The sequence below is a fragment of the Pteronotus mesoamericanus genome, unplaced genomic scaffold (assembly GCF_021234165.1).
Source record: "Pteronotus mesoamericanus isolate MK-2021 breed Mesoamerican mustached bat unplaced genomic scaffold, CSHL_Meso_final scaffold_371, whole genome shotgun sequence".
NCBI classification, from domain to species: Eukaryota; Metazoa; Chordata; class Mammalia; order Chiroptera; family Mormoopidae; genus Pteronotus; species Pteronotus mesoamericanus.
The window spans coordinates 1,830,312-1,857,659 of NW_026555314.1; the positions used below are offsets into that span (position 1 = coordinate 1,830,312).

Consider the following 27,348-nt stretch of genomic DNA (forward strand, 5'->3'; position numbering starts at 1 on the left):
TTATGCTTTGTTCCCAGAGCAGGTTTTCGAAATGCCGCTCCTACTCGGCTCCAGCTGTTTTCTTGCCAGCGCGAGGAAACCCGGGAGCTGCAGCGCCCCCGGCGGCGTACCAAGGGCCCAAAAGGGAGTGCCCGCTACCGCCGACTCCCCCGCCTCCTCCCGGAACGCGGGAGCCGGAGCGAGCGGCGCAGGCCCAAACCGTCACGACCGCGCTCCTGATTGGCCGCGCCGCGCGACATAAGGAGAGGGCCCCGGTGGCCTGAGTGAGCCGGTGCCCGCGCGTGCGCATCAGGTCGCGCAGAGCGGAGGGGGTGGTGGCCGGCTGCTTCTCCCGCGTCCGCCATTTTGTTGCTGTGGCTCTTGGGAACCGGCTAGGCAAAACCGCCCTGGAGGCGCGACGCTCTTTGGAGTTTGGTACTTGGTGTAGCAGCCGGGGTCGGTGCAGAGCCGTGGGGGCGCGGAGCCGGCGCGTTTCAGGCCAGGAGTAACTGGAGGGAGGCTCTCCCGGTACGCGGGGCAGCCCGAGAACGCCGGGGCGGCCTCTGCTGCGGCTCGGCATCGCCCGCCCCGACCTCGGGTTCTGCCCCGCATTCCCCGAACCGGCGCCTTCCGTGAGGCGGCCCCGGAGCAGGCGGGCTAAGGCGGAGAATGCTGTGGGACCAGAGCCGAGGGGAAGGTGCTGGCTCGGCCATCTAGGCACGCCTCGAGGTGTCCCGAGAGGCCCTTCTTGGGTCCGAAAGCCGTCTGCCGGGAGGAGGTGTCCAGAGCAGGCGAAAGCAGCCGCCGCCCCGACCCGCCTCAGAGCCTCGGCCCGGCACCATGTCCTCCGCCAGGTTCGACTCCTCAGATCGCTCCGCCTGGTACATGGGGCCAGTGTCTCGCCAGGAGGCGCAGACCCGGCTCCAGGGCCAACGCCACGGAATGTTTTTAGTCCGCGACTCCTCCACCTGCCCCGGGGACTATGTGCTGTCGGTGTCCGAAAACTCGCGGGTCTCCCACTACATCATCAACTCGCTGCCCAACCGCCGTTTTAAGATTGGGGATCAGGAGTTTGACCACTTGCCGGCCCTGCTGGAATTCTACAAGATTCACTACCTGGACACCACGACCCTAATCGAGCCCGCGCCCAGGTACGCGAACGCCCGCGCTCTCGGGGCGTGCTACCCACCCGACCCCGGAGGAGGGTTGACAGTGGCCGAGTTGGTGCATGGGGTCGATCCAAGAGTGTGTGTATGGGTACGGGTGATTGAACTCATTTCCTCCTAGTGTGAACTAAATTATTTCCCAGAAAGCATTCCGAATAGAAAGCTAGTGTCAGAGTCTGAGTCACTGGATTAGGGGATGCGTCTTAAACACGTTAACGGCGGTAGCATAGTAAAAAATTAAAATGCACGATTTTTGTCTTTCGTCACGTTCCCTATTTAGTTATGACACTAAAGCAGGATTTTGTTTTTTGGTTTTGTTTTTTTTTTAAACCTTTTTTGAACCACAGACTTTTTTGAGAATCTGAAGATAGCCGTTGACATCCTCCCTCAAAATGCACGTACACGCACGTCTACACACCATTGAAGGCTCTTGAACTCCCTGCAGATTTCTGAACTCTAGGTTAAGAACTCCTGTCCAGGAGCCTTTGGAACAGTCGGCAAATGAAAATGCTCTACCATTTAGGAACAAAAGCCTGTAACTGAAATATCAGACCTGTATATTAATACCTTGGTGCCAAGTTTGAAGTAGCCAGACGCGTACTATATTATACATTAAATACAAAAATTTTAAAAGAGGGCACATTAGTTTTAGTGAGGATTTCCTTTTGAATTTTTATTTTATACTGTTTCCCCAAGCTGGATCGTTAGTAGGCTCGAAATCCATTTGCTTATATTCCAAGGAAGAATAAGCCTAGAATGTTTACTTACTAAGGGAAATCTTTGAATGACAATTTTTTTCTATCCTAGTTGAATTAACTTTTTGTTTTAAGTCTAATGATTTACTATCTGTTTTAGAGTTAAGAACTGATACTGAGCATCAAGCATCCCATTTTCCAAGTAAAATGCATTTTTTTTAATTATTTGCTTTCATCGGTGTTTTATCAGAGGTTTCTTCCATTTAAGTTATGTCAAATTTGAGCTGAAGGAATTGCCTAAAATTTTACAAATAAGAGGCATTTTATTTGTTTCTGCCTAATTTGTTTCTTAAACATCTATTTTAAAAGGACAGAGTGTTAATGCAGATTTTTTTCAGGGTGAAATGTTTATAATTTTATAGATTTGCTGACAAGATATTACTATGAGCTTTAAATATTGAAAGCGACTGTAATTGAGTACTCATTGGATGCCTATTCTGTGTTGTGTCTGTGGAATAGAGATAGAGAAGAAACAAAGCAATGACAATATAATGGCTGTAAGATTAACTACTGAAGTAAATGGACTTGAAAAACTGGGAGAAAGTGATTATAAATCAAATAGTGTATAACAAAGACCTAGGCACCAAGAACCTGATTGGTGAAACTGCCATTCCCTGAAGATGCTAGTAATTGGATTCAACTTTGAACACAATATAATAATATAAGGGGTTGTAGAGCATTTTAGAACCCACTCTAATGAGGTTTTGTAATATATTTTAGTAAAGACTTCCGCAACTTGGGAAGGTGAATTACATCATTAATTTGAGGCGTTTATTAAGCCAAGGTATATGCAAGGCATTGTGCTTACATTGAGGTGACAGGTACCATAATATAGCTGTTCCAAAAAGTGAGCAAATAAATGGCTTGAGCCCTGACTGGTGTGGCTCAATGCCAGCCTGCAAACCAAAAGGTTGCTGGTTTGATTCCCATTTAGAGCACATGCGTGGGTTGCAGGCCAGGTCCCCAATTGGGGTCCTGCAGAGAGGCAGCAGATCCTTGTCTCTCTCACACATTAATGTTTTTCCTCCCTCTCTTTCTCCCTCCCCCTGTCTCTAAAAATAAATAAATAATCTAAAAAATAGATCCCTTTCTAGGGGGAGAAAAAGGAATATGCTGCAGTGGCTTCCTGCTACCCATAAAAAAACGACTCTGTATTTTCCATACACCATCATGTCTCACCAAATACTGAATCTATCTTTGATGTGTGTGCTTGCCTCCTTTTCCTAACTCTAGTGCAGCCCCATTAATCTGCTTACTCATCCCCTGGAAACCTTTGCTCAGGCTGTTGGCTCTTCAGTGACTGCCTAGCTCCACCTACTCCTCACCTATTGAAAACCTACCTGTTGTTCCTGGCTCTTCACAAATAATAGGGCCTTTCCCTCCTCCTCCCCCTCACATTCAGCTTTGTTTCTCCAGTATGCTCTGCTATCTCTCAGAGGCCCTTCAATGCTGGTTGAATAAGACCCTGGCTAGTTTTACTTTGTGGTACTGAGTCTTTGGGTTGCCTCTCCCAAGTGAAATTTACAGATTTGGTTTGATGTGTTGTTAGTCTTTATAGAAAACAAGAAGTTAGTAAAACCTTGGCCAGATGCAAAAATCAGTGAATACTTCTTCACACCCTACAAAGGATAAATTAAGTAGTTTAGCTTTTTAGGCATCAAAACTGAGCTCTTTCTAAAGGCAGAATTACATGACCCGTGGGCAATAATTTATTTTTTGTTTATTGCTTAGGAGAAGGTCATGACTATGATTTCTTCAGAATTTAAGAGTTGGTACTTATTTTATTCTAGTCTGATTTTTTTTATTGGGATCTCCTTAACCTTTTTTTTTTCTTTTTTAAATCTTCACCTGAGGATATGTTTGTTGATTTTAGAAAGAGGGAAAGAGAGAAAGAGAAACATCAATCAGTTGCCTTCTGTACATGCACCCCCTCTACTGGGGATAGAATCTGCAGTCTAGGTATGTGCCCTGACCAGGAATCAAACCTTCAACCTTTTGGTGTATGGGACGACGCTCCAATTAACTGAATCAGCTGGCCAGAGCAGGAATAGTCCTTAACTTTTATATTTTTTTAAGGGAAGGGGAAGGAGGGAGAAAGAGACAGAGAGAAAATCAATCAGTTGCCTTTCGTATATGCCCCAACCTGGGACTGATCCTACAACCTAGACATGTGTCCTGACCAGGAATCGAACTGGCGACCATTCACTTTGTGGGACAATGCCCAACCAACTGAGCCATACCAGTCAGGGCTAATTTTATATTTTCATTCAGATATTTATTTACAAGCAGATTTTATCCCAGTGATAAAGATAGGTGACATACATACTTTCTCCATTATGGAGTGCACTTGGTGCCATGGCAGTTTGAACCTGGGGCTGTTTCTGTAATCCAGGTGCAAAAATAATGGTGACTAATGGCATATATCACTGGACAGATAGACATCATATAGACAGCTGTGGCTTGGTGGGGATGCCTATTTGGAGATAAGATTGATGCTGATGGGAGGGAGGGGAATGATAGAGGAAGAGAAAGGAAGAGACAGAAATGACTTGGTATATTTGTAACTCCTCTAGGTTTAACTTATCACTGTAATTTGTTTTTTGTATTTGTCTGTGGTAAACTTAACCCCCAAAAGGTAGCATGTCAGATGGCTTTTTTCTTTTTTCTAAGAGTACATTTATCAAAGCTGGGGACACCGCAATAAGGAAAGGCTTAGGAGAGAAGAAGCAACAGGAGAGAGCCTAGGCAGATTGTCACTAGAATGTCAGAGAAAAGGAGCCTTGGAGGCAGGTTGAAGGGGTCAGCCCAGGACGAGCTGTCACTGCCCATTGCTCCCCTAGTTGCAAGTCTCATGGGGACCCTTAGAGTTAGTTTAGTAGATGCATGTTTGAGAGGGAAGAAAGGCGTGTGGGCATGTTCCCTAGAGTGTGCTGGCTTTTGTTGATTTTGAATGACCTTAAAGGATTCTCTTTCTGCACATGGGTGTCGTTTTTCTATTACAAATCATTTGATAAACATCCTGTGGTGGTTGCTATAATCACTAGTCAGGTAAGCACTAGTGTTTTTTAACTTAATAGAGGCTATTTTCAGTTTAACAAAAGAATGTTTCAGAAGGTTTCTGAGTGGTTTCTATAAGATAGGAAATCCATTTTTCCATGGTTTAGAAACTTAGTGTGTTTTGTGTGACTTGCTTTTCCAATTCTAGCTTATATATGAAGGTTAGGAAAAAAGTCATGAGAAGTAAACATTTAAAAACTGAGACAAGTTGACCCTCAGAGAAAATCTTGTTTTATACTCAGTAGACACTGCACATCACATGTACCTGGTAATGTGGAACTGACATTATTAAATCAGCAGTCCTTGCCATGCTTTTGAGGAGCTTACTGGTTACTGAGATTTTTTTTAAAGGCTGTTTCCTTGCTGTCTAATATGGTAAAGTAGCTGTGGGAGAACCGGAAAAGGATGCTCAGCTTAACCTGGGCACCCAGAGGAGGACCCTCAAACCTGTGAAACAGAAAGGAAGCTCTGCATGGACCAGAGGATACCACAGGCAGCAGGGTCACACCTTCTCCCACATCCCCTGTTCTAAATATTTGAGAGACCTCAAATCTGGACTTTCCTAATTAGGCGTAAAGGAGAAGGGTTACCAGCAATTTTGATTAGCATAGAATTCAGCACTGTGAATAAACCTTTGAGTTTCTTCTTACTGGTAGTTTAAATCACCTAAATTCAATTCAGAAGAGATATAAGAACATTGTCATTATGCCTGGAATGAAAGCTGGCCCAGTTAAGAGTTGTGTTCCCATGGCATGTAAAATACTGGTAGCCATTTGATTTGTGGCATATCTCTTGTTTGAGACTCAAATCCAGAGAGCTTTTTACCTAAGAAAGAATTTTCCTTTTGAGCTGAATAGTTGGACTAGGTTATTTCTAAGACTCCTTCAGGCTAAAATAGTTCTTTCTGATAAGTAAAAGGAGGCAGTGCTTATTCGTGGGAATTCCGATATCGTAGAGTCTGAGCTAATATTCTAACAAATAAGGTGGGGACCCAAGCATGTGGCAGCTAGTCTGGAATGATGGCTAAGAGTATGAGTGGAGCAGTGGTGAGGTAAAGAGGTGTGGAAGGCAAACCCAGGATTTCCTTGCCTGTGTAACAGAATTAAACCAGGTTTAGGGAATTGAAATGGCAAAGCTTTTATGTTTTGGGGGGTTGGGCAGGGGGGCATAGAAATGGAAAGGGAAAGGCTACCTTGTGTCTTTGGCATTGTAATTTTATTAGCAGAAATTTCAATATACATATAGGCCTACTCTATAGCAAAGCCCAATACTAGGTTCAAGGCATATAATGGGAATAAACCATGGTTTTAACCTTTGGGAAGCACAGTATATTGAACAAATTAAAATACAATGCCATGGGAGTTTTAAAGCAAGTATGATCAACTAAAAGGTAAGGGAAGACTTGAAGGAGCAGGTGCTCTTTCAAACTGATTCTTGAAGAATGAGAACAAGTATATGAGGTAGAAGAAGAAGAGGTGGTTGGCAGTGCCCGCTGGGAAAGGCACAGAGTTGTAATTAAAGTGAATGGTGAGCAGTAAGCTAGGAAGGAAGCATAAAGCAGAGCCAAAATATGTAAGCCTGTCTTCCACAAAATCTGTGAACTTCAAAGGGTGCTTTCTGGTCTTTAGCTTTTAGTGCATTTTTTTTAAATCCTCACCTGAGGATGTATTTATTGATTTTAGAGAAAGAGAAACATCAATTCATCTTCCACACATCCCCCTACGGGGGACCAAACCTGCACAACCTAGGTATGTACCCTGATAGGGAATCGAACCTGTGACCTTTGGGGGTACAAGATGACGCTCCAACCAGCTGAGCCACACCAGCCAGGGCTTTTTGTGCATTTTGAGAAGATCAAACTTAGATCAGATGTTTTGGGAATATAAAATGGGAACTGACAGTCTTCCCTGGGCAGTCCATGGAGGAGGTTAGGGAAGGGATTTGCCTTCGGGAATGGATGATTGAAAGATACCTTTAATTCAGAGAATGGAAGAGAAAGGGTCAGAGAGAGGGGATGATTCTTTTCAACTGGGAAGCCAGGTGATGTTTAGCAATCTGATGGGTTTGTTATGGAGAGAGTTGCGGGCTAAATTTATAAAGTTGGAAGTCTAAGCTTAGATGAAATCCCCAGGATGAGCACAATGGGAATGAGCAGAGGAAGAGACGCTGTGGAAGGCAGTGAAGAGGCATAGACGCAGAACCATTAGTGATGTGAATGTCCAGGGATAAAAGGGAGAGGTCCTCGGTAGTAAATGCCACTGAGTGTTAAGAAGGGTTAAGCTATTTAAAGCAGTTTTACTAGAGGGGTACTTAGCCAGTCTTCCAGTAATTGATTCTTTTACCATCAGTTTAATCTTTCAACTCTTTATTGTGAAAGACTTCATAAATACAAGAGAGTGTATGTATACGTGTATATAAGCAGAGAAATCTTCAATATTTATGTACTCCCTTTTATTTTTTTTTCTTTTAACAGATTTTATTTATTTTTAGAGAGAGGGAAAGAGAGAGAGAGAGAAGCATCAGTTGGTTGCTTCTCAGCAGCCCCGAACTGGGGACCTGGCCCGCAACTCTCAGGCATGTGCCTTGACCAGGAATTGAACTGGCGACTCTTCAGTTTGTAGGCTGGCGCTAAATCCACTGAGCCACACCAGCCAGGTCCTGTACCTCCCTTTAAAAACTAAAACTTTTCTTGGCTGGTATGGCTCAGTGGATTGAGTGCCAACCTGCGAATGAGAGGGCATATGCCTGGGTTGTGGGCCAGATCCCCAATGGGTGGGGGTGGGGGGGCACTTGAGAGACAACCACACATGGATGTTTCTCTTTTTCTCCCTCCCTTCCCCTCTCTCTAAAAAACAAAAACAAAAACACAACACAACAACAAAAAAAAAACTAGAACTTTACCAGTACCCTTGAAACTTTCCAACCAGTGGTTGATCCTGTTGCTTCTTCAGCATGAATAAGGAAGCTTAGAAATATTGACACTCAGATTTAAAGAAAATATTTTATCTATGGTTTATACATGAAGCTGAGAATGCTTTTAACCAGTGATTTTCAACTGGTGTGCTGCAAGAATTTTTAAAACATACAGTACCTATTTAGTCAGGGACACAGAACTTTTCTCTTGGGTTATCATTTTAAAAATGACAACAGCCAAAACAACAATAGCTATCCAGTGTGAAATGAATCACAATTTTCTGTCAGATTGGCAAAAACTGTATTTTGGGATGTGCCAGAGAATTTTAATAAGTTTATGTGTGCCATAAGATGAAAAGGGTTGAAAATTACTGCTTTTAACCAAAAGAGAAGGAAGGTTCATTGTCATAAGATAAGAAAAGCTAGTTGCCAGGGAGTCCTCCAGGACCTTGTTACTCACGGTGTGCCATGGACCACAGGCGTAAGAGAAGAGAAGCTTGGGTTTTTAATATATTTGAAGACTCTGTGTGTGTAAACTTTAAAGAGGAGTTTGTGGGTGCTGCTTACATCTTGATCAGGGAACAAACTGGGAAGTGATTGATAAATGATTAATTGTTCTGATTTTTATGTTTCCTATTTCTTTGGGCAGTGGGGCCTAAAAGGCAAGTATATCTGACCTGGCGTCATAACAGTTTCATCTACAGTGGAACTAATGTGTAATTTTCAGGAGATTTTGGTGAATAAATGAGTTTGAGACTAGAGTGGAAGACTTCAGTGTCGGGAATGTGTCTGGGAGATTGGTTTGATGTCAAATTGAAGGATATCTGCACATATATTGAAACAGAAAAATGAGCTCCAAGGTCACTATAGCAGTATAGTAGTACAGAAAGTATAGGCTTTCTTCCATCTTTATCAAATTTATACACACATGCATTCCCTCACCAAGGAAGTGCTGTAAGTTGAAAGGCGCTCCCTCCCTTCTTTAACTCAGTAATCTAGACCAGGAATCAGCAAACTTTCAGTGTAGGGCCATGTAGCTTCTGTCACAACTACTCGGCTATGCCCTTTTAGCACAAAAGCAGTCATAGATAATATGAAAATGAATGGACTTGACTTACATTCTACTAAAATTTTACTTAACAAAATCATGCAGTAGGAATAAAGGCCTACACACCATAGTTTGCAGACCTGTAGGCTAGTCTCCAGATAGGTTTTGTATAGTGCACTGTAGCTAAGAATGATTATTAAACTTTTAAAGGTTTGTATATGTAAAAAAGAATATACAACAAAGTCCATAGATAGCCCACAAAGCCGCAAACATATACCGACTTTACAGAAGTTTGCCAGCTTCTGGAGGTTGGAACCAGCAGTATGCCCTGTGAGCTGTTGGGAGGCTGAGGAAGGGAACTTTTGAACCTTTGGGCCTCTAGTCTTTTTCCTGAAGCAGAACCAAAATATGTAAGCCTATCTTCCACAAAATCCATCAGCTTTAAAGAGTACTAGTCTTCAGCTTTTTGCACATTATCTCCTTATCTATTCTGACCCTTAGCAGAACTCACCCCTTTCTTTGAGTGCTCTTTGACCCTGTCAGCTTCTATCATGACACACGTTAATTGCACTTGGATCTCTCACTTGCCTTCTAGTCTCTTCCTCCACTAAATTGGCAATCTTGAGAGCAGGAACATTTTAATTCATTGTTTGTCTCTCAAATTCTTAGTACATAGTAAGGCCAGTGGATATCTGGGTAAAGGGATTTCATTAGGGTTAATTCTCACTGAAGGTGTAATAGTATCCTCACAATCTGCAATGTAGAATGAAATCCTTTTATTATTTTTACTATACAAACAAAATACTCTTGGATCGGGTCTGAGATGCAATTGATTATGCTCTTAGTAAAGTATCTGAGATTTATGTAGTACTACCCAAACTTTTTACAAAATCTTTGTGGCCCTTGAAATAGAAACAGACGTATACTTTAAAGGAAGTGGGGTGGGGAGCTAATTAGATGCCTTGTGCCTGGTCAGGAACTGTTGTGAATGTTATGCACACATTATGACATTCTTTTTTATTTTTTAATTGCATTTATTGGGGTGACATTTGTTAATAAAAGTATATAGGCTTCAAGTATACAATTCTACAATACATCATCTGTATGTTGCACTGTGTGTTCATGTGACATTAATTCTTATACACCTGAAAGGTGCAGGGTTAATTCATGAGACTGACTAACTTAGAGGTTATCCGTGATAACTCTAGAACTAGACTACTTGAGTGTAAATATAATCCACGCTTTGGCTTACTCTTCTGTAAAATTCAGATGATAACAACAGCTACTTCACCATCTTGGTGTGAGAATTAAACAATTGTTTTGGGGGGTTTTTTTTACGATTTAAGGAGAGGGAGAAAGGGAGAGAAACATCGATGTAAGAGAGAAATAACATCAACCAGTCATCTCTCACATGTCCCCAAACAGGGACCCAGCCTGCGACCCAGGCATGTGCCCTAACCAGGAATTGAATTGGCAACTTTTTGATTCACGATCTGGTGCCCAGTCCACTGAGCCATACCAGCCAGGGCCATTTTTTTTTTTTTCCCACATGAAGGATTTTTTAATTTGATTTGCAGGGGGGAGAATGAGAATGAGAATCATTGATCTGAGAGAGAAACATGAAGCTTGGTTGCCTCTAGTATGCTCCCAACCAGGGATCAAACCTGCGACCTAAGTGTGTGCCCTCACCAGGAATCAAACCTGCAGCCTATTTTTGGTATAAGGGACAATGTTCCAACCAACTGAGCCACCCAGCCAGGGCAGGATTAAGCCATTTAATGTCTGCAAAGAGTGCACATAATGCCTAGCATAGGACAAGTTTTGTCCTGGCCCTTAGCTCAGTAGGTCAGAACAATGTCCCAGTAAGCCAAGGTGGCAGCCTATCAGGTTCCATCTCCTGTCAGAGCACATTAATGAAGCAACCAATGAATGCATGAATAAGTAGAACATCGAAAATGGTGTTTCTCTACCTCTCTTCCTTTCCCCCTCCTTCCCCCCTTCCTCTCTCTCTAGAAATCTATTTTAAACTTTTTTTTTTATAAAGATAAAAGTTTTGCCCTGACCAGTATGGCTGTTGGTCATCCCGCAAAGCAAAAGGTCACGAGTTTGATTCCGGGTCAGTCCACATGCCTGGGTTGCAGTTTTGGTCCCCAATGGGGCATGTACTAAATAAATAAAATCTTTTTAAAAAAATGAAAGTTTTGTCAAATTATGAAGACTGCCTTTTGGAAAGTAATGTGGCAAGTATGTACCAAGAGCCATGAAAGTGTTCCTGTTCTTTAATCTGAAAATCTAGGCTTTACCAAAAAATCCAATATAGGGAAAATATGGTCAAAAGAGTTTGTGACATGGATGATTAAATAGGAAGAAAGAAAAACTAAATATCCAGGAAAACAGGGATGCTTCATTGCAGCTGACTCCCAGAATGAAATGTTACCCTGCCGTGAAAGTCATCAGGATACAGACCAGCAGTGTGGCAGAAGGCCTGTGGTATGATGTTAGGCAAAAAAGAAAAAGAAAAAACCCTTCCAAAGGCATACATAGGGCCTTTTTTTTTTTTTTTTTTTTTTTTTTTTAAGAAAGCCATAAACTGAGCTGGTGGGAGAGGAGAAAAAAGGGAAGAATTGTAACTATATTAGGGTGTGAACTATAGGATTTTTTAAACCTTTTATTTTCCTTTTTTTTGCTAAATGTTGTAATATGACACTTTTTATAAAGCAACCTTTTTTTAAAAATTTAAATGTTTCAATATAGAGCATGTTCTTATGAAATAACTTCTTAGATCATTGGTGGAAGAATAAAGAAAGAGAATGGCCGTGAGCTAATTGGAAACCATGGTCAGTGGGAGTTTCCTAGCATACTCCCTCAGGGCTATTCTAGAACCTGGCTCTGGTGAATGGTCCTGCAGGCAAAGTCATCCCCTAAAGATGGGCAGACTGTTTGAAGCCCAGCATTTGTTACTCTGGTGTAGATTATGTGCTTCAGAGCTTCAGAAGAATTATTGGGGGGGGGGGGTAATGGTAAAATAGTTTTTTTGAAAGTTCAACTGTGTTTGCAACTTTTCAGAATTATTTCTTAGGTTCTGAAAGAAGCTAAGAAAGAGACCTCTATTTCCTTTGCAGACGGGGCATTATAAATGGGGTATTGCTGGAGAGCAGGGGTCTGTGTTTGTGTAATTGTCTCTGGGAGTGCAATTACACATGCAAATCGAATACGCATTGCATCTGTAAGCACAGCAAAGACAGATGCTGTTTTCTATAGACTAATGCCTGGAGGAGAACTCTTGCCCTGTGAGTTTTACAGTGAAAACTTTTCACATGCTTTCATTTGGATGTTCAGATGATGATTCCTATACAACACACAGTGTAAAGTTCCTTTAAATTTGGAAGGATATAAACCCTTTTCTGGTTTTTATATTTTGAGGGACACAGAGGTCTTTGTCATCTTCTCTGTGGGTGTCCAGGAAAGTGTGCAGGATGCATGCCATAGATTAGGACCATGAGGAAGAGTGTGGTGGTTGTGACAGAGTCCTAAGGGAGACAGCCACTGAACTTACTTGAGATTTTAAAAATAAACTCAGACCAGGTGTCTCAGTGTATAAACAAAAGTTTCCTGTAAAACAGGTGTAGGATGTGTATGTGTGCGTGTATGCACTTGGCATGTGATTTAAAAAGGCATATTCAGGATATTAACTTCTTTTATGATATAAGTAATAGTAAAACAGTGTGACAGAACCTTGCTAACTACTGAGAATATGGAGAGGAAGATAATTTATTATAAAGAATAGTTTATTTAAAAGTTTGACAAACACTGGTATAGAGTAAGGTTTTTCTCTAAAGGAATTTTTTCTCTCTCTCTCTCAAGGTATCCAAGCCCACCAATGGGATCTGTATCAGCACCAAACCTGCCTACAGCGGAAGAAAATTTGGAATATGTACGGACTCTCTATGATTTTCCTGGGAATGATGCTGAAGACCTACCCTTTAAAAAAGGTGAGATCCTGGTGATAATAGAGAAGCCTGAAGAACAATGGTGGAGTGCCCGGAACAAGGACGGCCGGGTTGGGATGATTCCTGTCCCTTATGTTGAAAAGCTTGTGAGATCCTCACCACATGGAAAGCATGGAAATAGGAATTCCAACAGTTACGGGATCCCAGAACCTGCTCATGCATATGCTCAACCTCAGACCACAACTCCTCTACCTGCAGTTTCCAGTACTCCTGGGGCAGCGATCAACCCTTTGCCATCTACACAGAATGGACCTGTCTTTGCAAAAGCAATCCAGAAAAGAGTACCCTGTGCTTATGACAAGACTGCCTTGGCATTAGAGGTAAAATCCACTAAGGCTGTTTTTGGCATTTTGACATTTGGTTTTTATCTTTAGTTTTAACTTTGTTTCTGCAAAGTTATATTCACGGCAATAAGAGAACTGGGTGATTTTGGAAGATCTACTTTAAGTGTTCCACATGATTCTTTTGTCCTTTCCTGTTCCCTGTTTCTTCCAAGTTCCAATAAGGAAAGATGATGGTTAAAAAAGACCCATGACCTAGAAATGGCATCAGTAGATAGACACGCTCACAGCCACTTGTACATTTCCATATTTCTCCCATCCAAATACTAACCAAGCCCGACCCTGCTTAGCTTCTGAGATCAGACAAGATCAGGAGCATGCAGGGTGATATGGCCATAGACTACATTTCCATATTTCTAACATTGTCAGTTGAGTGGAGGAGAAATACGAATAAATGTCATAGAATTTCTCTTCAGCCAGGTAGAGGAATAATCTTAAAATGTCCCAGAGCTTAGTTATTTTGAGAGATTTTTGTAAATTACAGTAGCATGAAATAGAACTTGAACTTTTGTTAAAATATGTACTGATTTTTAGAAAGAGAAAGAGGGAGACATCAATTTGTTGTTCCACTTATTTATGCATACATTGGTTGATTCCTGTGTGTGCCTTGACTGGAGACCAAACCCGCAACCCTGGCATATGAGGACAGTGCTCTAACCAACTGAGCTACCTGGCCTGGGCCTAGAGCTTGAACATTTTAATTGTCAAGTCATGTTCTCCTAATTAAAAAGAATCTTGCAAAGCTTAGTATATTTCTGTAGCTTGCAGAGATACAAAAAAGTTATTAAGACCAATGTTAATGAGTCTGTTAGGGGTGGTGGTAAAGCTACAATACCACAGTTCCTACCAGAAGGTAGAAAGAAGGTTGGTGAGACATCTGATTAAGCCCAGAGTGACCATATATGAGCACAAACCCCTATTGCAGCCCTGGGGAAGAGAAAGGACAGGAGACTCTGACAAATAAAGTAGTTTTTAAAAATTCATATTTTTAGACCAGTCCCATATACTTTTTAGTGTTATATTTTAGTGAGTTATAAAATACCTACAGTGAGGTGGGCCCTAAACATTATTTTATCAGAACATGGAATTTGGTTCCACAAATGTCAGCTCTTTTCATTTATTGATAACTGAAAGTGCTTTGTGAACCGCACACTGCAGTGTGAGTATCATTGTAATAGGATTACAGTTGAATACTTTTTCTTAATATTATCAGTTGCATATATGTTAGAGAAACAAATTTAAGTTAGCTGCTGTTCTCTGTATATTTACCTCAAGATCAAGGCAGGGTAGGATTAGGAGACAGCCTGGTACATGACAGAAGGATGAAGTAATGTAACCTTTTGCTCCAAAATTTAACCTGCAAAACATTCTACCAACAGATAAAAGTTAGCTATAATTCGTTTTGTGTATATTTTTTCATTGATTATCCTCGGTATTCTCTGAACCAGAAGTCATATGTGAACTACAGCTGAAGGGTTGTTTCAGAGTCCATGGTTACTTTTCCCTCTCATGCTGTCTGTAAGGAGAAAGTGAGGCTTACGGCAGGGACCAGGGTCTGGGTAGGACCCAGGTGCTTTTATGCTTCCCAGTGGAAGACTGGGGGGGGGGGTGGAAACAGAGGAAGCTGCCTCCCAGATGGAATCCTTGCTGAGGACACCTTCTGGTTGTCTCATCCCCACACAGACCTGTCCCTGAATAGTATACATGTGTGACCTAGTCTACTCCTTACTCCTCAGCATCCTAAAATAACTTGGTGTGTACTGGGCTCTTAATACCTTCTAGTTTGCATAGTGGTTTCTGCCTTCTGAGGCAGTTTCATATCTGTCATTTCATTATAGGAGTTGGGAGCTAGGATTCAGAGTTAATTTAACTCACATGTTTTGGGCAGCTGATTTTTGGCACATCAGGGTAGAACCTTAGGGGTTGAGACTCCCAGTTAGAATTCTCAGACCCTAAAGAAAGTTGGGAATTGGGTTCTTACCTGAGTTAGCATTTAAAGCCTCAATGCATTTAGGATGTCTGCCTGTTTACCTCTAGATCTAAGAAATGCATTTTAGAAACCTGTGTCTGGAATGCATTCTTGGATTGTACACAGGGGGTTGTAGAGGAGAAGATCAGGTACTATAGAGGGAATCACGTAGTTTTTGTGAGTGGATTACATAGGTAGGTGCCTTAGAGAGACCAGAATGGGGAGAATGCCTTTCTGGTCAATGATGTTTTGTTTTGTTTTTTTATTTTATTTTTTTTATTGATTGATTTTAGAGAGAGGGAGGTGGTGGGGGGTACTTAAATTTGTTGTTCCACTTATTGATGCATTCATTGGTTGACTCTTGTTTGTGCCCTGACCTGGGAATCAAACCCACAATCTTGGCATATTGGGACGATGCTCTAACCAACTGAGCTACCCAGCCAGGGCCTGGTTAATGATGTATATTTTAAGATAACCCATATACTTGGCCATTATATAGCTCTCCTAGAGTCTCAGATCCCAGAGAGAGGTCTCCATACCTGAGCCCACCTCATGACACTAACCCAGCTATGGAGGCTTTGTCAGGTCTTGCTTTGGTGCTTCACAGAGAGAGTGTAAGTGGGACCAAAGAAATATACCTTTGCCATATTCTACTTAATGGTATTTCTCATTCTGTATGTTTAAATGAGGCTTTCAGCTATAGTATAACTGAATATTTCTATGAATCTTCTAAAACTTAGTGGTACTTGTCTGATCTTGTTAAAAACAACTCACTTGGGACTGTTGCAATTAGGTTACCAGAAAAAAAGCATTAAAATTAAAATGAGAAAGGTGAGACAAATAGGACAAACTGTACCAGTAATTGAAGCTTTGTATTTCCCTTGATAGTATTACAAAGAATAATGGTAGTTTAGGTGAACTTATTTCTCTAATTATTTCACAACTTTTTTTTCATAAAACTTGATTTTCAAAAGAATGTTCATGCAGGTAAAGAGATTTTTAAAACAGATCTGTGTTTAGCCATTTTCCTCTCATTCACCTCTTTTCAAGAAGGAAGTTGATCTTTGGGATTCGGTTTGAAACGGAACAGTTGCTACCCATGTAAAGTGGATCATGGTGAATGTCCCTGCTCCTTGAAAACAGTTCTCCCGTGCCATTGATATGATAGAGCTGGAAGGGCTCCTGGGAAGCAGGTCGCACCCTACAGGAACATTCTCAGATTGAGGGTAGCAATGTAGCCTTTTCCAAAAGTAGATCATTGGACAGAAGGTAATATTTGGAGCAAGGGTGCTATTATCATAAAATAGTTGTCAAAGTTGCATTCTATGACACAATAGAAAAGCGAGATGCTTGGGAAAGATCATGGTCCCTCATTCCATGGTCTTTTCCTCGTGTGATCTTGGACAGGTTACTTGAATTCTTTGAGTTTAAAAGGCACCCTGTCTCTGCCCTGAGCAGTTATGCTCAGTTAGTTGGGCATAGTCCTGCAAAAGCAAAAAGTCACCCGTTGAATTCCCGATCAGGACGCATAAAAGAGGCAACTGGTTGATGTTTCTCTCTCACATTGATGTTTCTCTCTCTCCTTTCCCCTATATCTAAAAATAAATAAGTTATTTAAAGGGGTGGGCACCCTGGCTCTGAGAGAGTTAGTTTGTTCATTAATTATCCACTTACGCAGCCAACCTGGGAGGGGTGCCTTGTAGGGTCCTAGCACCAAGGAGCTTACCACCTAATTAAAGAATAGAGACACAAGCAGTGTGGTAAGTGTGCTGATATCACAGGGTAGAAGGGAAAGTGGAGATGGTAATGGGAATATACGTGGGTATTAGTCTGGGAAGGCTTCTTTGAGTAGGTGACCCTTGAAGTGAATTATGAAGGTTGAGTAGAAGTTAGCTGGATGATGTGGGAAGGCATTTCTGACAAAGGGAAAAGCTTGTATAACCCAAGACTTAACACCACTGAGTAGCTGTGGGTTGGTGAGAATGCTGGGTATGTTGTTGGGTGAAAGTGGCAAAAGACAAAGCAAGGCTGTTGCCATATCATGAAAGGGCTAAACTGAGGAGAATAACAGTTTTCTTGTGTTATCTTTATTGACGTATGAAATAGCCAATTTTTATCAATAGAGGAGGGTCTGAAATATATTGATTTTAATCTGTAGTCTAGTTTTAATATATTGATTTTTAAAACTAGAGCAAATGCTTGAATCCCTCTGTAACCATTTCATTCTCACACACTTGTATTCCAGTATACTTTCCTGACTAGAAAAGAAAGGGAAAAAATTTCTTAGCATCTTCAGAATTGTATTTAACTGAGTGTACACACCTGTGAGTATAAAAATTTGTATCAAAGTGTCTAAAGGGAACCATTTAGCCATTTTCCCTGTGGTATGGGTTAAGAATACAGTTGGTGACATGAGGTATAGGGGTCTTTGGGAATCAAAGTCAGTGGAACAATGGGCTGAGAAAAGAATAACAATTTCTCAGGCTGCAAGTAAGGCTTAAGGTGATTCAGGAATTGACATAAATCAAGAAGAAAGGCAAGATCATTTAGCCTAACTATCTTCCTAGTGATTTTCTACAGTGTCTAAATCCATTGGCCCTCCAGTTTTAACTTGGAAACCTTCAAAAACATTCATTCCTTCAGCAAAGGTTTGAGTGCTTATTATGTGGCAGTCATTGTTAAAGGAATTGGAGTACAGCAATGAAAAAAACCCAAAGGTTTCTGTCCCTGTGGAACTTCTTGGGACAGTCTCATGAGGTACTTCCTTCCATATTGGGTGACTTGGGTAAACTCTTTGCATTCTGTCTCTCCACCAGGGAGAAACATACTGAGTCCCCTTCCCTGTATTTGTTTAGCCCATGTTTGGACTTCACTGTGTTGCCCTATGGTTGTCCCTCCAGGTTGTTTGTTTGTTTTTTCTTAGAAAGAGCAAGAAAGAAACATCGATTTGTTGTCCCACTTATTTATGCATTCATTGGTTGCTTCTTGTGTGTGCCTTGACCAGGGGTCAGGTCTGCAAACTCGGTGTATCGGGACTACACTCAAAACAACTGAGCTACCTGTCCAGGGCCTAAATCTTTTAAAATCCCAATTGTGTCTTCTAGCATGTTGATTCCACCCCCCTCCAGGTTCATGTTCACTGCAGAGTTCATTAAAAGCGCATTCTAGATCTTTGTACTAAGTTCTCTTTTGCAGCCTCTTCTGATCGATGTCTCATTTAAACAAAAACAATGAGATTGTGGTCTGGCATGGTTTGTTCTTGGTTGAGCCCATGCAGCCTTCCAAACACCCCCATTTCTCATTCTAATCCTCGTGAACCATAATTTGCTTATCACTTCCAAAATTTTGTCCAGGTTTGATTTCCAGTTCACCTTTTATGTTTTGTAGAATTTGCCATCATCAAAAGCCAAGAGACTTGACCCTTCATAGGTCTGGCAGTGTCCTGTGTTGTAGTTCTATGACAAGAGACCACTATTGAACTCTTGCCAGTGTATTTGATCAATACTTAGATATCTGTCTTTATCAGCAAAGGACGTCCTTTTATCTTTGGTGTGTGTTCTTTTTTATGACACTCGAGTTCGTGTGTGTGTGCGTGTGCGCGCGCGTGCTCACCAGCGTTCTGAAGATACTTAAGTCTTCGATCCCATTGGGGTCATTTGTGATTGTGTTGTTCAAATTTCTTCTTGGGTTGTCTACTCCCTATTCATTGGGTTACATCTGGTCTCAGAATTTTGTGAATTGGCCTTCCTAAGGCCCGTGGTCCCACTTCCTTCACTAACTGGCCTGGAATTCTCAGATTTCTGCTTGACTCAACCCATGGGCCTTTTTTTTTTTTTTTTAAACAGCTCTATTGTGATTTTTCTTTAAATTGTGGTGAAATGTGTATAACTGTTTGCCATTTTTAAGTGTACAACTGAGTGTCATTCATTACATTCACAGTGTTCTACAATCATCACTAGTTCCAAACTTTTTCATCATTCCAAGTGGAAATTCAATATTTGTCCTTTAGGTCTGGCTTTTTTCATTTAGCATAGTGTTTTAAGGTTCATCCATGTTGTAGCATATCCTTTCATTCTTCTTAGGACCAGATAATATTGCATTATAGGGCTATACCACATTATGTTTAGCTATTCATTAGGTAATGGACTTTAGTTACTTCTACCTTTTGGTTTTTGAGAAGAGTGTAGTGAACATTCTTAAATACCTGTTTTCCATTTGGGGGGACGGGGTATATGCCTAATAGAATTGCTGGGTCACATGGTAACTATTTAATTTTTTGAGGGCAGCCAAACTGTTTTCCACGGTGGCTGCATCATTTTACAACCCCACCAGTAATGCACAAGCGTTACAGTTCTCCACATACTTACTAACACTTACTTTCCTTTTTTCTTTTTTTTTTAAATTATAGCCATCCTGCAGGTTGTACAGTGGCACCTTATTGTGGTTTTGATTTATATTATCATAATTACTGATGTTTCATGTACTTCTTGGCCGTTTATAGCTTCTTTGGGAAAATATTCAAATTTTTTGCTCATTTTTAAAATGGGTTGTTTTCTGTTGTTGAGCTTTAGGAACTCTTTACATATTTTGGATATTAAACTCTTATCAAACATATGATTTCTAAATATTTCTCGTTCCATAAGTGTCTTTTCACTTTCTTGATAGTGTAATTTGATGCACATTCTTAATTTTGATGAAGTTCAACTTACCTATTTTTTTATGCTTTTGATGTCATATCTAAGAATCCACTGCCAAATCCAGGATCATGAAATTTACCTTTATGTTTTCTTCGAGTTGTTATGGTTTTAGGTAGAAAACTGGGCTCAGGCTATTGACTGTGGCCATCAGGAGTTCCTCAGTGAAATGAGGGGAACAATAGCCAGAGTATGGTAGGCAAGGTTTGGCTGTAGCAGAGGAGGGTGATGAGGAGTTGGCTGGTTGGGCTGGGGTGACATAGATTATGGAAGGCAAGGTGGCTCAGGACAGGATGGCTGGGCTGTTAGACACAATTTGTGAGAGGCTGGGGAGAACTAAAGGTGGGTGCACAAGCCGATCAGAACACATCCCTAGTTCCCAGGCTAGAGGGATGAGCTCACCCAAGAAAAGAGGAAAAGCTATCCAGGGCCAGGTTTTCGGAAGATGAGACTGTTCTCTTCAGCTAGAGCAGACTAAGATTTCAAACTTTGTGCAACATTTGGGCACAAGGCATGATTCCAGATTGTCATCAACTTCAGCTTCCAGCTATGAGATTTCTACAGTCTCTGCTATAACTCAAAGTTCTGATTCACAGTGGAGTTTTCCTTATATGCAGATCTGCAAAATGTTTCTACTAGAAACAAATACAATCATAATTAAAGTTGTGTGACTTCTCTATGAGAGGGAAAGGATATACAGATTATAAAACTAAATCTTTGGTCCACTTCAAAGAATATGAAGTTTTTCATAATTATCAAAAACATTTGTGTGATCATCCCACTTATGAGTAAAGAAGGCCTTTCTACTATCTATAAATAAAAACATTGTGACTTGGAGAGAGAGAGGGAGCAACACTTGGACGCCAAGCACTAATCTTAACCTGTATTTCAGGAGTCTTTCATATGTCCTAAATATTTTAAAAATTTGTATATTAAATCAATTTACTCCCACCTCCAAATTTTTATTTCCTTTTAAGGAAAAGCCAGAGAAAGTATGTCTTTTCAGTTATAATATTCTCCAAAGCAGTATTTTACAGCTTAATTTTTAATAGAAGTCTGAGTTGTTAACCTTCAAATTTTAATTTTTCAAACAAATTAGGTGTTTCAGGTGAGCCCATGACATTAACTATAATACTTTATAAATATATACAGTTGTTTTTTTTTAAAGTTTTTATATATTTTTAGAGAGAGGGGAAGAGAGGGAGAGAAACATCGATGTGTGAGAGAGACACCAGTTGGTTGCCTCTTGCACACCCCCAACCAGGGACCTTGCCTGCAACCCAGGCATGTGCTCTGACTGGGAAAATTAAACTGGCAACCTTTCTGTTCACAGGCTGACCGACTCAATCCACTGAGCCACACCAGCCAGGACAATTGGCGGTTTTTCTAAATAAAGGAGTTTGAGACCAAATTCAGACAGGAAACTTAAAGGGGAAAAAAATTTTTTTTTAACTGAATTTATACTGTGTTCTAACCAGGGAGCCTCAAGGGATAAAGTTCTTTTTTCCATTGTCATTTTGGCAAGTTCACAGAATAAGCCAGTTTCCACAAGACTAGAAGTTCCATTTAGTGGTTAGTGCTTTTTTTTCCCATGGAAATGTAGTCTTACTTCTCAGTAGGTTTGGGGAATTACAAGTTGTTCTGTATGGCTGGGCTCATAACATCCCAGTGAGCAAGTAGAATGATAAAATCAAATAATGAAGGACGGGGCCCTGGCTGGTATGGCTCAGTGGATTGGGTGCCAGCCTGTGGACTGAAAGATTGCTGATTCAGTTCCCAGTCAAGGCACATGGTTGGGTTGTGGGCCAGGTCCCCAGTAGGGGCACGAGAGAGCACTCGCTGCTTCTCTCTCACATCATGTTTCTCTCCCTCTCTTTCTCTGTTCTTTCCCCTCTCTAAAAATAAATACATGGAATCTTTTTTAAAAATCTCTAAAAAAAATAATAATAATGAATGATGAGAAGGTAGAAAACTCATGACAGCCAGTCTGCCTTCACAGGGGAAATTAAGAAGAAAGGGCATTAAGGGCAGAGGATGTCTTGGTGAGAAAAGCTCAGGAGGGAAGACTGAGTCATGCTAAGTGCTAGTGGGCTCTGCTGCCTTTGCACTGTGCAAAGTGGCGAGGACCAAGTGGCCTGCACTGGGTGCTGCCTAGGTTTGTACCTCTGCTTCATGGTGAACCAGTCTGTGACCTTGAGAAGGGCTCTAGTCTCTGGATCTTTTATCCCAGCATACCTTACAGGAGGTTGGTGTAAGTTGGAGTTGAAAGGGGGACAACATGTCAGAGAGAACTCTGAAGGTAGAATCTCTGTGAAAATGGGGCCAACTTGGCAAGTCCCTGACCCACAGCATTGATTAAGTTAGAAACCCAGGCCTATGCTACATACTCAGGTTCCTTCTCCATCCTCTTTGGGCCTCTCCCTTAACTCTTTGCTGCATGAGCCCTTTTCATATTGATATGTGGTCACATTAGGAAAAATTACCAAGTTTATACACTTAGTAGATGTTGGCAAAACGTTAAGTTGTCTACTTCCCAGTGGCATGTGTAGAGATAGTCACCTGCACAACTGGTGTGTTTCCAGCCCTGCTGTAAAGGGAGGTACTTCTTGGTGCTTTTTTAAAATGGCTGATTGTGTAAGTTGAGTCCTAACAAAATGTCTAGTTTCCTTTGGGTAGGACGATGTGTGTGATTTAACGTTAACTTTTTCTTTTCTTTAGTTTACAAAGAATATGCTGACTTTGTCTTCTTTCTCCATTCTTACAGGTTGGTGACATTGTGAAAGTCACGAGGATGAATATAAATGGCCAGTGGGAAGGTGAAGTGAATGGGCGCAAAGGGCTTTTCCCCTTTACCCACGTCAAAATCATTGACCCTCAAAACCCAGATGAAAATGAGTGATTGCCATTGCCCTGTTTTCCGCTGCTTCATATTTCTGCCTGTCATAGTCCTTTGAGTGGAAAAGCATTCTATTTCATAGGCAAGTTACACTGCATTGCCGATGTCCAACCTTCTGCAGACTGGCGGTCTCATACACGTTTGGAATGCACACAGTGGCTGCCTCGGCATTTGTATCATAGTTGTATTGTCAAAGAGTAGCCGATTTTAGAGTTCTTTTGGATCATAAACTGGAAATACTGATTGATGGAAGCACACAAGTGGAGAGAAGTTGACAAGGAAGGGGCCTTCTTCTCAACACTGCCCTGTTGTACATGTGACTGATTCTGTCATGTTCATCAGAGAAAGCTTGAGGCCATGGCGAGACATTGCACATTGCTGTTCCACAAAGCAGTGGCTCAATTGCTAGTTTGTTTTTCCTTTAAAGAACAGAGCAAGTGAACCTTAAAGAAGAGGGAATTCTGTCCTAAACTCCCTAAATCTGGCTTTTCTCTTTTTTTTCTTTTAGTTTGGTTTTGGAAGACTTAATTAGACTTGTGTGTTGTGAACAGGTTTTTAAGTAGCAGGTTGGATTTTTGTGATATGACAAGGAATGACACATGCCTCTGAGGTTCTAAACTGAAGCTGCTGTAACTAAAGGAAATGAAAACAAAAACAACCAACCAACCCTGAAGAGGAGGCCTTTGTTGTCTTGGTTGGCAGTAGCATCTTTTAGCCATATAGCAAACAACACCCAACACCCAAAAAATCAGCAGTCGTGGTATGCCAAGCTGTGTGAGCAGCCTTTTGGATTACATTGTCTCCAACAGCAGTAGTGTGGAGGATGATTTGGGGAAACTTCTACTTACCTTGTTTGTCAATGATAGGAACATTTGGGGAGAGGGCACTTGACCAGTTTTCTGTCTTGGGGTTCACTGAGTGTACCCTTCTGAGATACAGGACTTAAGTTTCTTTAAAAAGGGAGGTTGTTCAAAGAATCATTGAGTTCATTAATGAATCTTTAAATTCTACTCTCTGAAGTCCAGTCCTCCTTGCCCCAGCCCAGGCTCACCACGTTGCCAGGGAAAGATGGTGCTGCTAATACTGGTTCCTCTCTCTGTGTGCTCATGATGCTCCTAAGCAAAGAAAATGCAGACTGTGGAAATTGGTTAATGTATTTGATGTCTAATGTTTTAGTGACTAGGGAGAACCATTAACAAATTTACCATTAACCATTTACCAGTTTGATGTTAATTTCCCTGAAAGAGGGCTGTTCATGTAAACCATCTGGTACAAATGGCTATAGCAGACTAGAATTTTGGAACCTTCTTACATTTCAGTCTGCTGTCCCTTTTGGAAACTGATGAAGACAGGCCTCAGCTTATAAAGAATACAGCAGACCTAGAGATGTAGCAGCAACCTAATGAGCAACTCTGTATCATTTACTGAACATCTGTAACTATCTATCTCCCAAAGGTCTTAGGTTTTGAGGGTTAGAGCAATATGTTCTGGCGATGGAACTAAAAGACCAACAATTTACAAAAAAAAATTTTTAATCTGTATTCTATCAGGCACATAACCACCATATTAAAGAATCTTGAGAGTGCTCCTGTGTAGCAAAATTAATGGTCAGCTGGGAAAAATATCACTGTGGCTGCCTGTCTATACTTTTCCTGAAAGAAGACAGCAATCGGCTTTTCCTAATCAAGTGAGAACTGTGGCCACCTGTGGCTCTGAAGGTGCCCGTCCATGGCAGTTGCTTCTGGTTCTGAGTTGAGGCCTAGCCTAGTACCCACAAGTGACATGTTGGCAGGGTCCCTGCAATCTGCCTGGAAACTAGCTTTGCAGCTAGTGGCCCAGGACTTGAGGAGTGTTCAGCAGAAGGTGGAATGTGTGCCCATTAGTTGAGGGGCTTGGCATCTTTTATGACTGTAGTTGGCCCAGAACGCAAGAAGTAAAATGGCCATTTTGGAAAGCAAGGTTTTCTTTCAGCCATGTCTGCTGATAGCAAGACCCACATCATGTGGAGCACTTCAGAATCAGAACACTCACAACCTAGGTTTGGCTTCATGGTAAGTCTGCTCATCAATTCAGCCCACATACATGTCTCCAGGACTGCCCTGGAGACTCAGAGCCTCAGATAAGGTGAGACTTGAGTTCTGAACTCTCAAGATACGTGCCAAAAGTAGCACCTTTTTGACTTAGAATCTTAATAGTTTTTTTTAATGAGGCAGGGAAATTCTCTTTTTCACACTAAACACAAAAAACAGCACCCTTGCCTTGGTTTTATGCAGGGGTTCCTCAGCGGTTTGGGAAGACTGCTTCAGAAAGCGATGTGAATCTTCCAGAGGAGCTTCCTTCCCTCCTGGGCGTACTTTCCTTTTAGGACGGTTCATTCTTGCTACTTGCTCCACTCTACTGTTTGTCATTTAATATTTGGATGTTAACTCATTTGGGAAGTGAACAAGTTATGTACTAAAGGGCATTGACAGTTGATTCAAAACTTATTTGTCCTGGGAAGGATCTCCAACACAGAAGTCATTTTTATCATTTCTGCATGATGTGGTACCACCTGATGACATGGTTAACAAAAGAGGAGGACTTGTTGACTTCAGTTGCCCAGAAGAGACACCTTCTGTGCTCATGGTCGGAAAGCTGAAAGGAGGAAAGGACAACTGCTCCCTCCTTGGAGCTCAAGCATCCCTGGCACTGTGCTTTCTTTTACAGCTGTTTACAGACAAGGCAGGCCGACACAGACGGCCACTGCTCTTGTAATGATTGCTCAGAGGAAAATGAACATTTTATTTTTGAAAAGGGATGATGTGTTTTGTGCCAGGTGTTTATAATTTAATCCTTTAATATTATGTTCATTAACTTCTTAAAATGAGTGAATTCTTGTTTTAACACAATACCTAAGACTAATGGCTTTCTGTGGACACCACTGAGCTCTGCCTCAAACTCCACGCTCTGGGACCGGAGACCAGTGTCCCTGGTAACTGCTGACAGTGTGGACACTGAGCTAATTGTATATTCTAAAGGAGTAGGAGGACAGTTCTCTGAGGACAGGGTCGTTGTCTCTGCAGGAGAAACAGTGGCCTTGACTTCTAGACGATCTTCACTGTGTGTTTTGAAACAACAAAAAACAACACAAAACTCTTGACCTGTAACTTAAAGATCGTAAATTTCAGGCAATAATATTTTCTGTGTAAGCTTTTAAAATTATTTTTTGGGATCATAGCTTGTTTTATTTTGTGCTATAAAATTAACAGTATTAAATGACTTATATTCTTAGAATACATCGAGTGTCTTTTCTTAACAGATTAGTGCCTTTTTATTTTTGTATTTCATTTTACGTTACTGGTTCTGGCATCAGAACCCTTGTTTCCATGGCCTGTTTGTACATTGTCTCAATAAAACTTGCATCAGCCGGTGGTGGCAGCAGCTTCAGTGTTTCAGTGTTTCCTCAGTGCTGCCTGGAGGTGCTCAGCCCCCACCAGCCTCCCTAGCAGTTCCTGGTGAAACACCAGGTAGTTCACCAAGGATGAGTCCTGCAACCCAGCCCTGCCGCTGACCGCGGAATAGAATGGGGTCTTGCATCAGCCCTTCCCCACCGTGTGTTCTCTCTATGGAAGAGGAGCAGCTGGCGCTTATTCTCGGCCTTCTGAGGATGAGGCAATAGTTACCATGCTATATGCCACCAAGGTGAACTTGGATGTTTTTCCTCATAGATACACATACCTGAAGGCTTCTGTTCAACATTTGTTGAGCTAGCCAGAGTTGAATGGTTTCAAGCAGAAGTCACAGAAAACAAGTAGTCAAGTAGCCCTATCCCAGACGAGGGCATGATGCCTCTTTGGCTGCCTTTTTTTTTTTTTTTAACCTTTTAAGTTTGTATTTATTGACTTTAGAGGCATCAATTTGTTGTTTGGCTTATTTATGCATTCACTGGTTGATTCCTGTATGTGGCCTGACCAGGGAGCAAACCCACACCTTGATGTATCAGGACAATGCACTAACCAACTGAGGTACCCAGCCAGGGCATCTGTCTGCCTTTTTAAAACCACTCTGTGTTCCTGTTTGTGTATGGGCCTCCTGATGAATTCAAGGGATCTTCAGCTAGACAGCTTGAGGTGTTGGGGGCTCACTGATTTCCCTGACTCCCCTCAGGCAGAGCCCTGTTTCCATGCCTCTTTGGATGTGTACTGAGAGGTCCAAATTTTGTGGTAAAACCTCCAGAAATGAGTTTCAGGAAGTGATACCAACCTGTATTTATATAGAACTATGGTGCTTCCTGACTCCTACCTTCAAGATTCTGCAGAATTTGCCCTGGCCAGTGTGGCTCAATGGATTGAGTACCGACCTGTGAATCAAAAGGTTGCCAGTTGGATTCCCAGTCGGGACACACGCCTGGGTTGAGGGCTGGGTCTCCAGTTGGGAGCACTCAAGGGACAACCACACATTGATGTTTCTCTCCTCTCCTCCTCCTCCCTTCCCTTCTCTCAAAAAATCAAAACCTTTTCTAAAAGAAAGATGTAGATTCT

At 41.6% G+C, this 27,348-nt stretch overlaps 1 protein-coding gene across 1 annotated transcript; it reads left to right on the plus strand.

Annotated features, from left to right (window-relative positions):
• Window positions 1-292: 292 nt before the first annotated feature.
• CRKL (CRK like proto-oncogene, adaptor protein) lies at window positions 293-26,257 on the plus strand. Its single transcript, XM_054592799.1, has 3 exons — window positions 293-1,130; window positions 12,783-13,248; window positions 22,697-26,257. Exons 1-3 carry the CDS (start codon window positions 820-822, stop codon window positions 22,829-22,831), a joined length of 912 nt encoding a protein of 303 aa, XP_054448774.1. The 5' UTR covers window positions 293-819; the 3' UTR covers window positions 22,832-26,257.
• The last annotated feature ends 1,091 nt before the right edge of the window (window positions 26,258-27,348 follow it).